This window comes from Desmodus rotundus, chromosome 9, assembly GCF_022682495.2.
Source record: "Desmodus rotundus isolate HL8 chromosome 9, HLdesRot8A.1, whole genome shotgun sequence".
Lineage (NCBI taxonomy): Eukaryota > Metazoa > Chordata > Mammalia > Chiroptera > Phyllostomidae > Desmodus > Desmodus rotundus.
In genome coordinates, this window is record NC_071395.1 from 41,527,981 (window position 1) to 41,538,784 (window position 10,804).

Genomic DNA, 10,804 nt, shown 5'->3' on the forward strand with positions numbered 1-10,804 from the left:
AGCCCATCAGAGGCCTCCTAAAGTCACCAGGAGCTCTGGACCTAGGATGATCCTTCAGAGTTGGCTGGCACTGGTGCCAAGGGACCAAATGACATGACTAATCATAGATGGGCTATGACGGAAGTACGGAGTCTAAATAAGTAAGTTCCCATTTCCACTATGGCTGTACTAAGAGGAAAAACTGGGTAGATATAAACACAGAGCCTTATGGGTACATATACACTATGTGAAGGAAGATTCAGAATGTTTTATTGCACATATTTGATCTTGCTGCTTATTTCAGGCCTAAGAACCAAAAAAGATGTCAGGGGTGTTGAGATTAGGCTATTCTTCTGATCACCCTGCATAGGGCACTCTTGATGTCTCTGTTCCTCAGGCTGTAGATGAAGGGGTTCACCATGGGGGTGACAACAGTGTACATGACCGAGGCCACCGCACCTTTCCTCAGGGAAGATGACACAGCAGAACTGAGGTACACCCCAAGGCCTGTTCCATAAAATAAGCAAACAACTGACAGGTGAGACCCACAGGTGGAAAAGGCCTTATACTTCCCTCCTGATGATGGGACTCTCAGAATGGAGGAAACAATTCGTGTATATGAGAAAAGAATCCCTGAGAGTGGAACACCACCAAAGATGACCCCAATAAAATAGGTCAATATGTTATTAGTGGAGGTGTCAGAACAGGCAAGGTTGAGGAGATGAGAAGGGTGACAAAAGAAATGAGGAATTTCCACAACTGCACAGAAAGTAACTTGTGACACCATCAAGTAGTGCAGCTGGGAGTCCAAAATGCTAAATAAAAATGACAGCAGGACACACAAGCCACAGAGGCGGGGGTTCATGATGACCAGGTAGTGTAGAGGCTGACAAATGGCCACCAACCGGTCATAAGCCATCACAGCCAGAAGTAGACTGTCCAAACTTGCAAACAGAGAAGAAAAGGTGACCTGAGTTAGGCAGCCTGCATAGGTGATGGATTTGCTGTGTGTCTGGAGGTTCATCAGCATCTTGGGGACCATAGTGCTGCTGAAACTGATGTCAGCCAGGGACAAATTGGAAAGAAAGAAGTACATGGGTGTGTGGAGGTGGGAGTCAGAGATGATGACCAGGATGATGAGTAGGTTCCCCAGCATGGTCACAAGGTACATGGCCAGGAACAGCCCAAACAGAAGAGGCTGCAGCTCTGGATCATCTGACAGTCCCAGGAGGAAGAATTGGGAGTCACCTGTTCGATTCTGTGGTACTATGCAGATAGAATGCAGTTTGAGAAAGAAGAGAGTGTTGAATAAATGAAACAAGTGTAGACACATGCATTATTTGCATTCAAGCAATTCACAAATAAAGTATTTACACTGGAGCTTGAGACCTCCCACCACCACCCCTTAACCTTCAGCAACATTTCTCAGTTGTCAACTCTTTCAGAACTCTTTCCTTGTGGATGTCTGGGCTGTTTACCTGTTTCTATAAACATCCACTTTAGAGACCCTGGCTCAAAGAATATTAGAGAAGAAAGGACACTTGAGATTAAACAATCCCATCAACAGAGCAAAATATCACCCTTCTATTTTGAAAGTAAAAATATGGAATGGGACATGTTGTTTCCTGAGAAAAAATCATCTTAATTAGAAGATGCTCATAAGCAGTTGAATGTACTTTATCTCACTCAGATGCAGTCCCAGAAATTCGCTTAATTTAGAATGTAGGCTTGAAGAGCTAAAACTACATTAACTGTATTCTAACTTAAAATAAAATATTCATAAGCAGATATGTTTTCGTATGGCAATATCTTCAAGGGTTTTCATCTTCACTTGGATTTAGGACATTCATTTTCCATGGAGATAATTGTTTGCTCAAGTGTGAGGGTTATCTGGTGAAAGTCCTTCAACTGTAACTCAGATATGTATATTTTTGACCTTAGTGGACTTCACATTTTGAAACACATGTCTTTGGAATGCACAAAATCATACAGCACCTCTGATCCTAAAGATGATGTTAGTTTACAGTGCACCGATGATTAAATAATAATTCACTTTCATGAGTACTCTGTATTCATTTTTCTTTGTGAAACTTATTGTCTATCAGTGATACACAATCTCAGAGAAACATCTGAGCTTCAGTTTGTACTTTACTGTTTTTGTTCATTGTGGCTGGTAAAACTTGCATTTCTCTCTAACCACCATCATCTGTGAAGTGTTGATTTCTGATCAAATCCAACCCTCTAATGAGCTGTTGAGAAACTGAGGACAAAGCCAGGCTCAAATCATATGTTGGTCTTCCTATGCCAGCCTAAGGCATTTCAAGTCAATTCTTCCTGAGAGAGGGATTGCATTTCTTCCCAGTTCAGCTCCCTGAAGGATACTCAGGTCATTTCTCCTGACAGGTCAAAACATGATGAATTACTGAAGCATTACATTGTCAACATATTTCTTCCTCTGTGTGACATCCTAGGTTCCTATGGATATAGCTGATCATTTCTAATTTGTAAATACTACCTACATTTACATAAACTACAATCAAAACTATTTTACATCAAAAATGATATAACTTGGCAAATTCAATAGAGAAAAGAACAAAAACTAATATTACAACATTTGGGGAGTTTGCTCATCTGTAAAATAGGTATATTAATTGAACTGACATTATAGGGCTGTTGTAAGAAAAAAATTAAATTATTTTTTCCATTTTTTAAATGTTATTGTTTTTCAAGTACAGTTGCCTGCTTTTCTCCTCCCACTCCCCCTAACCCCAGATATCCCCACCTCCCTCCCCTTATTCTACCCTCCCCCTTCTTAATACAAATAAATTATAAAGGTAAAATAGTTAAACAGTGGTTACCAATGCTGGCTGATACTATAATTACCTATCCATGTTTTCAAATTTAGACATCAGTGATATAAGCCAGTCAGAGAAACACAAGCACCATATGATTTCACTCATATGTGGAATCAAATGCACAAACTGAACTAACAAGGAAAATAGAGACAGACTCATAGATAGAGAGCAGACTCACAGCTCTGGGGGCGGGGGTTGGGGGAGGGGGAATTGAGCAAAAAAGAAAGAGGGAGCAAGAAATTATGGACACAGACAACAGTGTGGTAATTGTGGTGGGATGAGTAGGTATAGGTGGGAAAAGGTTTAGGGGAGATAAATGGTAATGGAAGAAATACAATAAAAAATAATAATAATAAAAATTTAGTGATGGGCTGTCCATAAGCTGGAACCAGTCAAATCAGAAATTCCACACATAAGTCCTTTTTGCATACTATCATAAAGCCAGAGCAGACAACCATTGTCAGACAATTAGTAAATGTATGAAAGTTATCGATACTTTCCAATACCATTTTTAATCACTACCCATATTAAAATATAAATATTTAATAATACATGCAGTAGAATTTATATATTTTTTATTGTTGTTCAATTACAGTTGTCCCCATTTAGACCCTGCCCTACCCACCCCCCACCTCCCATATTCGGTGTTCCCACCCACCCTTGTCTTTGTCCATGGGTCCTTTATACATATATTACTGATAAAACTTGAGGCTTTTTCCTATCCTTGCATGATCTTGCCCTGCGCTTCAGTTGTCCAAAGGCAAAAACTGTCATGAATCTGGTGGATGCATTTGCCTTTCAATGTTTTTATATTGGTAGTGATTTACATATTCATAGCAGTTTTCCTAAAACTAACCTAAATACTCACATACTACACATACAGTTCCTTGAGTTCTCATTTACCACAGCTTTGCATTTTAAGTTTCTCTGTGAAATACATACATTTATTTCAGCACTTTATTTTTTTAAGGATTGTATTTATTTATTTTTAGAGACAGGGGAAGGGAGGGAGAAATACATCAAGGTGTAGTTGCCTCTCGTGCACCCCCAACTGGGGACCTGGCCTGAAACCCAGGCATGTGTCCTCACTGGGAATTGAACCAGTGACCATTCAGTTCACAGGCTGGTGGTCAGTCCACTGAGCCACACGAGCCAGGGCACATTTCAGCACATTAAATGATGCACAGCATTACCTGTGGGATAACCTTCATTTTATTCTTTTTTTATGTTTTTTAAATTATTTTATTGTTGTTCAATTAAAGTTGTCTGCATTTACTCCCCACCACTCCTCCCCCTCCACTGAAGCCAAACCCTCCTCCCTCCCTTGCTTCCACCCGCCTTGGGTTTTGTCCAGGTGTCCTCTATAGTTGTTCCTGAAAACCCTTCCCCCATTCTTCAATTTTTTATTGTGACAATGCTAAGAAAATTCTTATGCCCCTCTCATAACACACATGTGCGAATTAATTAACGATATGCACCTTAAAGATAAAAGAATTGTTTCACTTGTACAAAATTGGTATATGTGCAATTTTACTATTAATTACCTGTATTTATTTTCCCAATAGAAAAATGAGACAAAAAATGATTGCCAAGGGATGAAATCAGCAAGTTCCCTGACGTCTGACTAGCAGTAGACTATCCATGGTAGAGCCACATCAAAGTTCCCATCTCGTATGGGGAATAGTGTTTCCATATCTCACCTTTACAAAATGTGCTCACACAGGTGTTACTATTCATAGATACCCCTAGCAGTATCCACACACCCATTCAGTAAAGGTCCCTGCAAACCACTGGGCCCATTTTGCTAATTCACAGATGAACTCGCCCAATCCCAAGAGAAGGAATTGGCAGTTGAGCCCCTGTTTGCTCATCTGAGGATGAAGCAGGTTTGGAAAGAAACCATTGTTGTGCTGCGGTGGAAGGGACAGAGCCCTGGTGGGAATCAGGGACTGAGTCCCCCAGCTGTCACCTGCTCAATGTGAAGTGTCTGTGATCTCTCCACCCCTCTGGGCTGGTATCTCTTACATAGAAATGGGAGAATAACACCCACCTCTGGGAAATGTGTGGCACCTAACAGAAGTTTGCCCTCAAGAAATGTTCTGTCATACTTCTGAAATCACATTGAAATAGTGGGTTTCTTGATGAAAACTGTCATGAGAAAGGTGTAATGACATATTATTCCATCAGATTGCAGCGAGGGTAGGCAGCCTCTCAGGTCCCAGGTAATTTGTTCACAGAGTGAGTGGAAATCCTAACATGTCTCAGTCCACACAGTAAGATTTACTTCTCTTTTCTTTTCCTCAATTTTTTTTCATACTTATGAAAATCAGCACAGTTTTTCTTTATGTTTAAGTGTTGTAGATTCTACTAATGAAAATGGATAGGTTTCTTAGAAAATTGGTGCCATTGATACATGCAGGAACAGTTGTATCTCCCGTCTAGTCCTACGAGACACTGCTGGAAGAATGAAAGCACGGGAGGACAGCACCTGCTGTGTGGAAGCAACATCGCCTACTCTCTGCCTCTGAGATCCAAGGCAGAGCCTGTTCAATGTTTAACAGAGATTGTTCTTCTCTGCCGAGCAGAGTGTAGGTCCTGGGGGATCAGAAATGAGTTGGACCGTTGTTTCCCTCTACAGATTCAGAACCTGCGTGTACAAGGACCAAAATATCTGAAACTTTCCTTGTTGGTGCCCTCCCATCTGTTTCCCCAACTCTCCTATTTTTCTGAATGACAAAAGAGAAAATGCCCCTTCTCCATCCATCATCCCCACAGTACTCACTGGGCTGTTCTGTCTCTGCTGGAGTAGGACCAGGCAGTGAGAATCCACTGCCCCTGCCCTGTGTGGGCACTGGAGGCTCAGGCTCTGTTCCCAGGGCTGGCAGTATGGCCGAGTTTGTCATGGGCCTCCTGATGCAGTGATATGAGATGAGAAAACTCAGATGTGAAGTCCACTGGACTGAGATGGGGAACTCAAGGGCTGGAGGCAAAGGTGATGATCTAGTCTTGCATCAACTTAGGAGCTCAATGCTCAGAGCTCATAATTAGCCAAATCGGACCGTGTCATCTGAGTCTCTGAGGACTTGCTATTATTAACAGAAGAGGAAAATGGAAGGTACATTCAAGGGTTTCCCCTTCCCCTGTACTGCTCACTTCCGACTTCCAAGTTGAAGGAATTTTACAAATTCAGACAAGTTTTTTTCAATTAAGAAAAGCAATGTCTGACTTGTATGTCTGCTCATTCACTGGATTGATCATTCTATGTGAAGATAATTATGTTGTCTCTCCCAAGAATACGATATAATTTCCATTTTCTCATTTAAGTTATGTCTCTAAAGAGAAACTTTCTGTTTTTCTTCTCTAGTCTGCTTTGGGATTTTGGATATTGTGCATTAAGAGATGTGTTGTTGTTGCTATTGTGAAAGACAGCCAAAATCCTAATTTTTCCATAGAATTTATGTTTGTCATTAAATTAGAAATCCATCTGCTTTGATGTGCTAAATGGCTATTTTCATAAATCCATCTGGGGGTCTCACAGATGTCTGTTCGAGATGTAGGTCTGCAGTCATTTCAAGTCCTTTTTTCCTTTTTCTATATTGAATTTATTGGGGTGGCATTGGTTAGTAAAATTATATAGCTGTCAAGTGCACAGTTCTATAGTACATCATTTGTATATGTATTGTGTGTTCACCACCCCAAGTCAAGGTTCCTTCCATCCTCATTTAATCCCCTGATCACCCCTCTACCTCGCCCACACCCTTTCCCTCTGGTAACCACCATACTGTTGTCTGTGTCTATATGAATTTTTCATTTTCTTTTCTTGTCTTTCTTTCTTTCTTTCTTTCTTTCTTTCTTTCTTTCTTTCTTTCTTTTTTTGCTTAATCTCTTCACCTCTATCCTCTACCCTCTTTCCCCTCTGACAGCTGTCCATTCATTCTCAGTATCTATAAGTCTGTTTCTAGTTTGTTTGTTTGTTAGTTGATATTGTTCATTAGATTCCACATGTAAGTGAAAGCATATGGTACTTGTTTTTCTCTGACTGACCTATTTCACTTAGCATACTACTCTCCATGTCTAAAACTAATAATAATAAAAACAAAGGTATAAGAAAAAACTTTAAAAAATAATCCTCCAGGTCTATCCATGTTGTCACAAGAAGTAAGATTTCCCTTCTAATTACAGCCAAGCAGCGTTTCATTGTGTAAATGTGCCACAACCTTTTTTATTCACTCAGCTACTGATGGGCACTTAGGCTGCTTCCATGTCTTGGCCATTGTCAATAACACTGCAATGAACACTGAGGTGCATATATTCTTTCAAAACAGTGTTTCAGGATTCTTTGGATATATCTTCAGAAATAGAATCTTTGTGTCATAAAGCAGTTCCATTTCTAATTTTTTGAGGAAACTCCATACTGTTTTCCATAGTGACTGCATCAATCTGCTTTCTCACCAACAGTGCTCAAAGGTTCCCTTTTCTCCACATCCTCATGAACACTTGCTGCTTGTTGATTTATTTTTTAACTTTTTAATTGTTGTTCAAGTAGTTGTCTCCATTTTTCCCCCATCACTCCCCCTACCTCAACCATCCCTACTTCCCACCCTTGATCCTACCCCTCATTGGTTTTTTCCATGTGTCCTTTATAGATGTTCCTGAAAACTCTTCCCCCTGCCCCCATTATCTCCTCTGGTTGCTGTCAGTTCTTAATTTCAATGTCCCTGGTTTATTTATTGATGATCGCCATTCTGACAGTAATTAGGCGATATGTCATTGTGGTTTTAATTGGCATTGGATCTCTGGTGATTAGTGATGTCGAGCATCTTTTCATATGTCTATTGGCCATCTGTATGTCCTCTTTGGAGAAGTGTCTATTCCGGTCCTTTGCCCATTTTTTAATTGGATTGCTTGTTTTGTATTTTTGGTTTGAGTTGTACAAATTTATAAATGTGGGATATTAATCCTTTGTAATTGGCAAGTATGTTCTCCCATTCATTGGGTTGTCCTTTCAATTTGGTTCAACTTGCTGTGCAAAATATTTTTATTTTGAAGTAGTCCAATTTCTTTATATTTTCATTTCCCTTGCCCAAACAGATATATCAGAGAAATATTGCTAAATATTGAGAAATGTCTGAGATTTTACTGCTTATACTCCTAGGATTTTTATGTTTTCAAGTCTAACATTTAAGTCTTTAATTCATTTTGAGTTTATTCTTGTGCATGGTATGAGAAGGTGGTCACATTTAATTTTTTTTGCATGTATCTATCCAATTTTTCCAACACCATGTATTGAATAGACTACGTTTACCCCTGACAAAGGAGGAAGGAAAATACAATGTTAATTGACCATAAATGCATGGGATTATTTCTACGCTCTCTGTTCTGTTCCATGGATCTGTATGTCAGTACCATGTTGTTTTGATTACTTTCACCTTGTTGTGTAGTTTGATATCAGATAGCATGATTCCTCCAAATTTCTTCTTCTTTTTTGAAATTGCTGTGGCTACTCTGGGTCTTTTGTGCTTCCATATAAATTTTAGGATTATGTGTTCTAGTTCTGAGAAATATACCATTGGTATTTTTATAGGAATTGCATTGAATCTATAGATTGATTTGGGTAGTATTGGCATTTAATAGTGCTTCTTATCCATGAGCACAATCTTTGCTTCCATTTATTTGTATTTTCTTCAATTTCTGCCTTCAGATTTCTTGGGGGGTGGGAGAGGACTTTCCTTTTCCTTTTATTGTTTATGCCGTTACTGTTGATACCATTTTTTCTCCATTTCCCCACATCTGCCTAGCCCCACTGAGTTGCAGCCTCAGTCAAGGCCTGGCAGGTCCACTCTAGATTCTGGAAGACAGAAGAAAATGCATGGTGCCATGGGGATGCTTGACATACCTTTATTCACAGGTGGGCGAGCCATGCACACTGCAAGCAGCATGTCTCTCTGCATGTCTCTGCAAGTGTCTGCATGTCACCCGTCCCCTTGTGTGACACACAGTGTACCCCTTGCTCCCCAGTGTGGCACACAGCATGGAGCCCCCAGCCCCTTTTAAATACTAGAACAAAGCAAGTGAGCTTAGAGCCAGAAAATTATATAACATAGCATAATTCTGCCCATGCGAGCCCACTTCTTGTTATGGGAACAGTTTATCAGACCCAGTCTCAAGGCTATGAGAATACTACTTATCAGGCCCATTCAAGGTTATGGCGACACTGCTTCCCTTAGCTACCCAGACATCTGGGTGAGAAAGTCAGACTGCCTCCACTTACCCTACATTCACCCTCTTCCCATCCCAAGCCAATCCCCATATTGTTGTCCGTGTCCACGGGTTTTCCATAATGTTCTTTGGTTAATCCATTCACCATCTTTCATCCTGTCCCCCATTCTCCTTTGCAGCTCCTGTCAGTCTGTTTTATGTACCTAAGCTTCTGTTACTATATTGTTCGATAGTTTACTGTGTTCTTTAGATTTCATATGTAAGTGAGATCATGTGGTATTTTTCTTTCATTTCTACAGATTCTTATAACTTTCCCAGTACAGGTTTTTTATATTCTTGGTTACATTTATTCCTAGCTATTTTATTTTTGATGCAGTTGTAAATGTGATTGTAGTCTTAGTTTATTTTTTTCTGAGTGCTATTAGTATATAAAAATGCAACTATTTCTGGATATTTATTTTGTATACTGCTACTTTACTGAATTCATTGATCAGTTCTAGTAGGTTTCTTTGGAGGAATTTTTAGGGTTCTCTAATATACGATGTCATATCATCTACAAATAATGACAGTTTTACTTCTTCCTTTCCAACTGGATGACCATCCCAATGCAACCCCCATAGTGTTGTCCATGTCCACAGGTTTTCCATGAATGTCCTTTGGTTAATCCCTTCACTGTCTTTCATCCCATCCCCCATTCTCCTTTCCAGCTGCAGTCAGTCTGTTTTATGTACCTAAGCTTTCTTCTTCGTGGCTGATTGGTGTGGCTAGAACTTCCAATTCTATGTTGAGGAAGAGTGTTGAAAGCAGACATCCCTGTTTATTCCTGATCTTAAGGGAAACACTTTTAGTTTTTGTCTATTGAGTATGATGTTGGCTGAGATTTTGTTATACTTGGACTTTATCTTGTTGAGGCATGTTTCCTGTATACCCACTTTGCTGAGAGTTTTTACCACAGATGGGTGCTCGATTTTATCAGTTGCTTTTTCTGAATCTATTGACATAATCATGAGATTTCTATCCTTTAATTTTTTTAGGTGATATATCTCATTTATTGATTTGTGAATGTACCAGACATGTATCCCTAGAATATAACTCACTTGATCATGGGGTATGATCTTTTTAATGTATTGCTAGATCAAGTTAGCTAGTATTTTGTTGAGGACAATACTGTTGAGTTCATTACACATATTGGCCATAATTTTATTTCTTATGGACCTGAAAACTCTTATTTCTTTATTTATTTCTTTGTAACATATGGCTTACAACTAGGGTACTGCTGGCTTCATAAATGACTGTGGGAGTCTTCCATCCTCTTGAATTTTTTGAAGGGTACGTGTTAGTTCTTCTTTAAATGTTTGGTAAAATTCACCTGTGAAGCCATCAGGTCCAGGACTTTTGTTTGTGGGGAGTTTGTTTTTTATTATTATTGCTATAAGTTCAGTACTTGTAAATCTATCTATTCAGAATTTCTGATACTTCTTGATTCAGTTTTGGAAAATTGTGTGCTTCTAAGAATTTATCCATTTTATCCAGATAGTTTAATTTGTTGGCCTATAGTTTTTCAGAAGATTTTCTTACTATCCCTTGTCTTTTGTTGGAGTCAGTTGTCACTCCTCCTCTTTCATTTCTGATTTTACAATATTTATTTGGGTCCTGTCTCTTTTTTTCTTGATGAGTCTGGTTAAAGAGTTTTCAATCTTGTTTACCTTTCCAAAGAAACAGCTCTTGGTTCCATTGACCTTTGGCATTGT

The 10,804-nt window shown here is 39.3% G+C and overlaps 1 protein-coding gene across 1 annotated transcript; it reads right to left on the reverse strand.

The window, feature by feature from the left end:
- Positions 1-319: 319 nt before the first annotated feature.
- Positions 320-5,744, reverse strand: LOC128779270 (olfactory receptor 7E178). Its single transcript, XM_053911561.1, has 2 exons — positions 5,617-5,744; positions 320-1,245 (listed from the first exon to the last, which is right to left on the reverse strand). Exons 1-2 carry the CDS (start codon positions 5,735-5,737, stop codon positions 320-322), a joined length of 1,047 nt encoding a protein of 348 aa, XP_053767536.1. The 5' UTR covers positions 5,738-5,744.
- Positions 5,745-10,804: the final 5,060 nt, after the last annotated feature.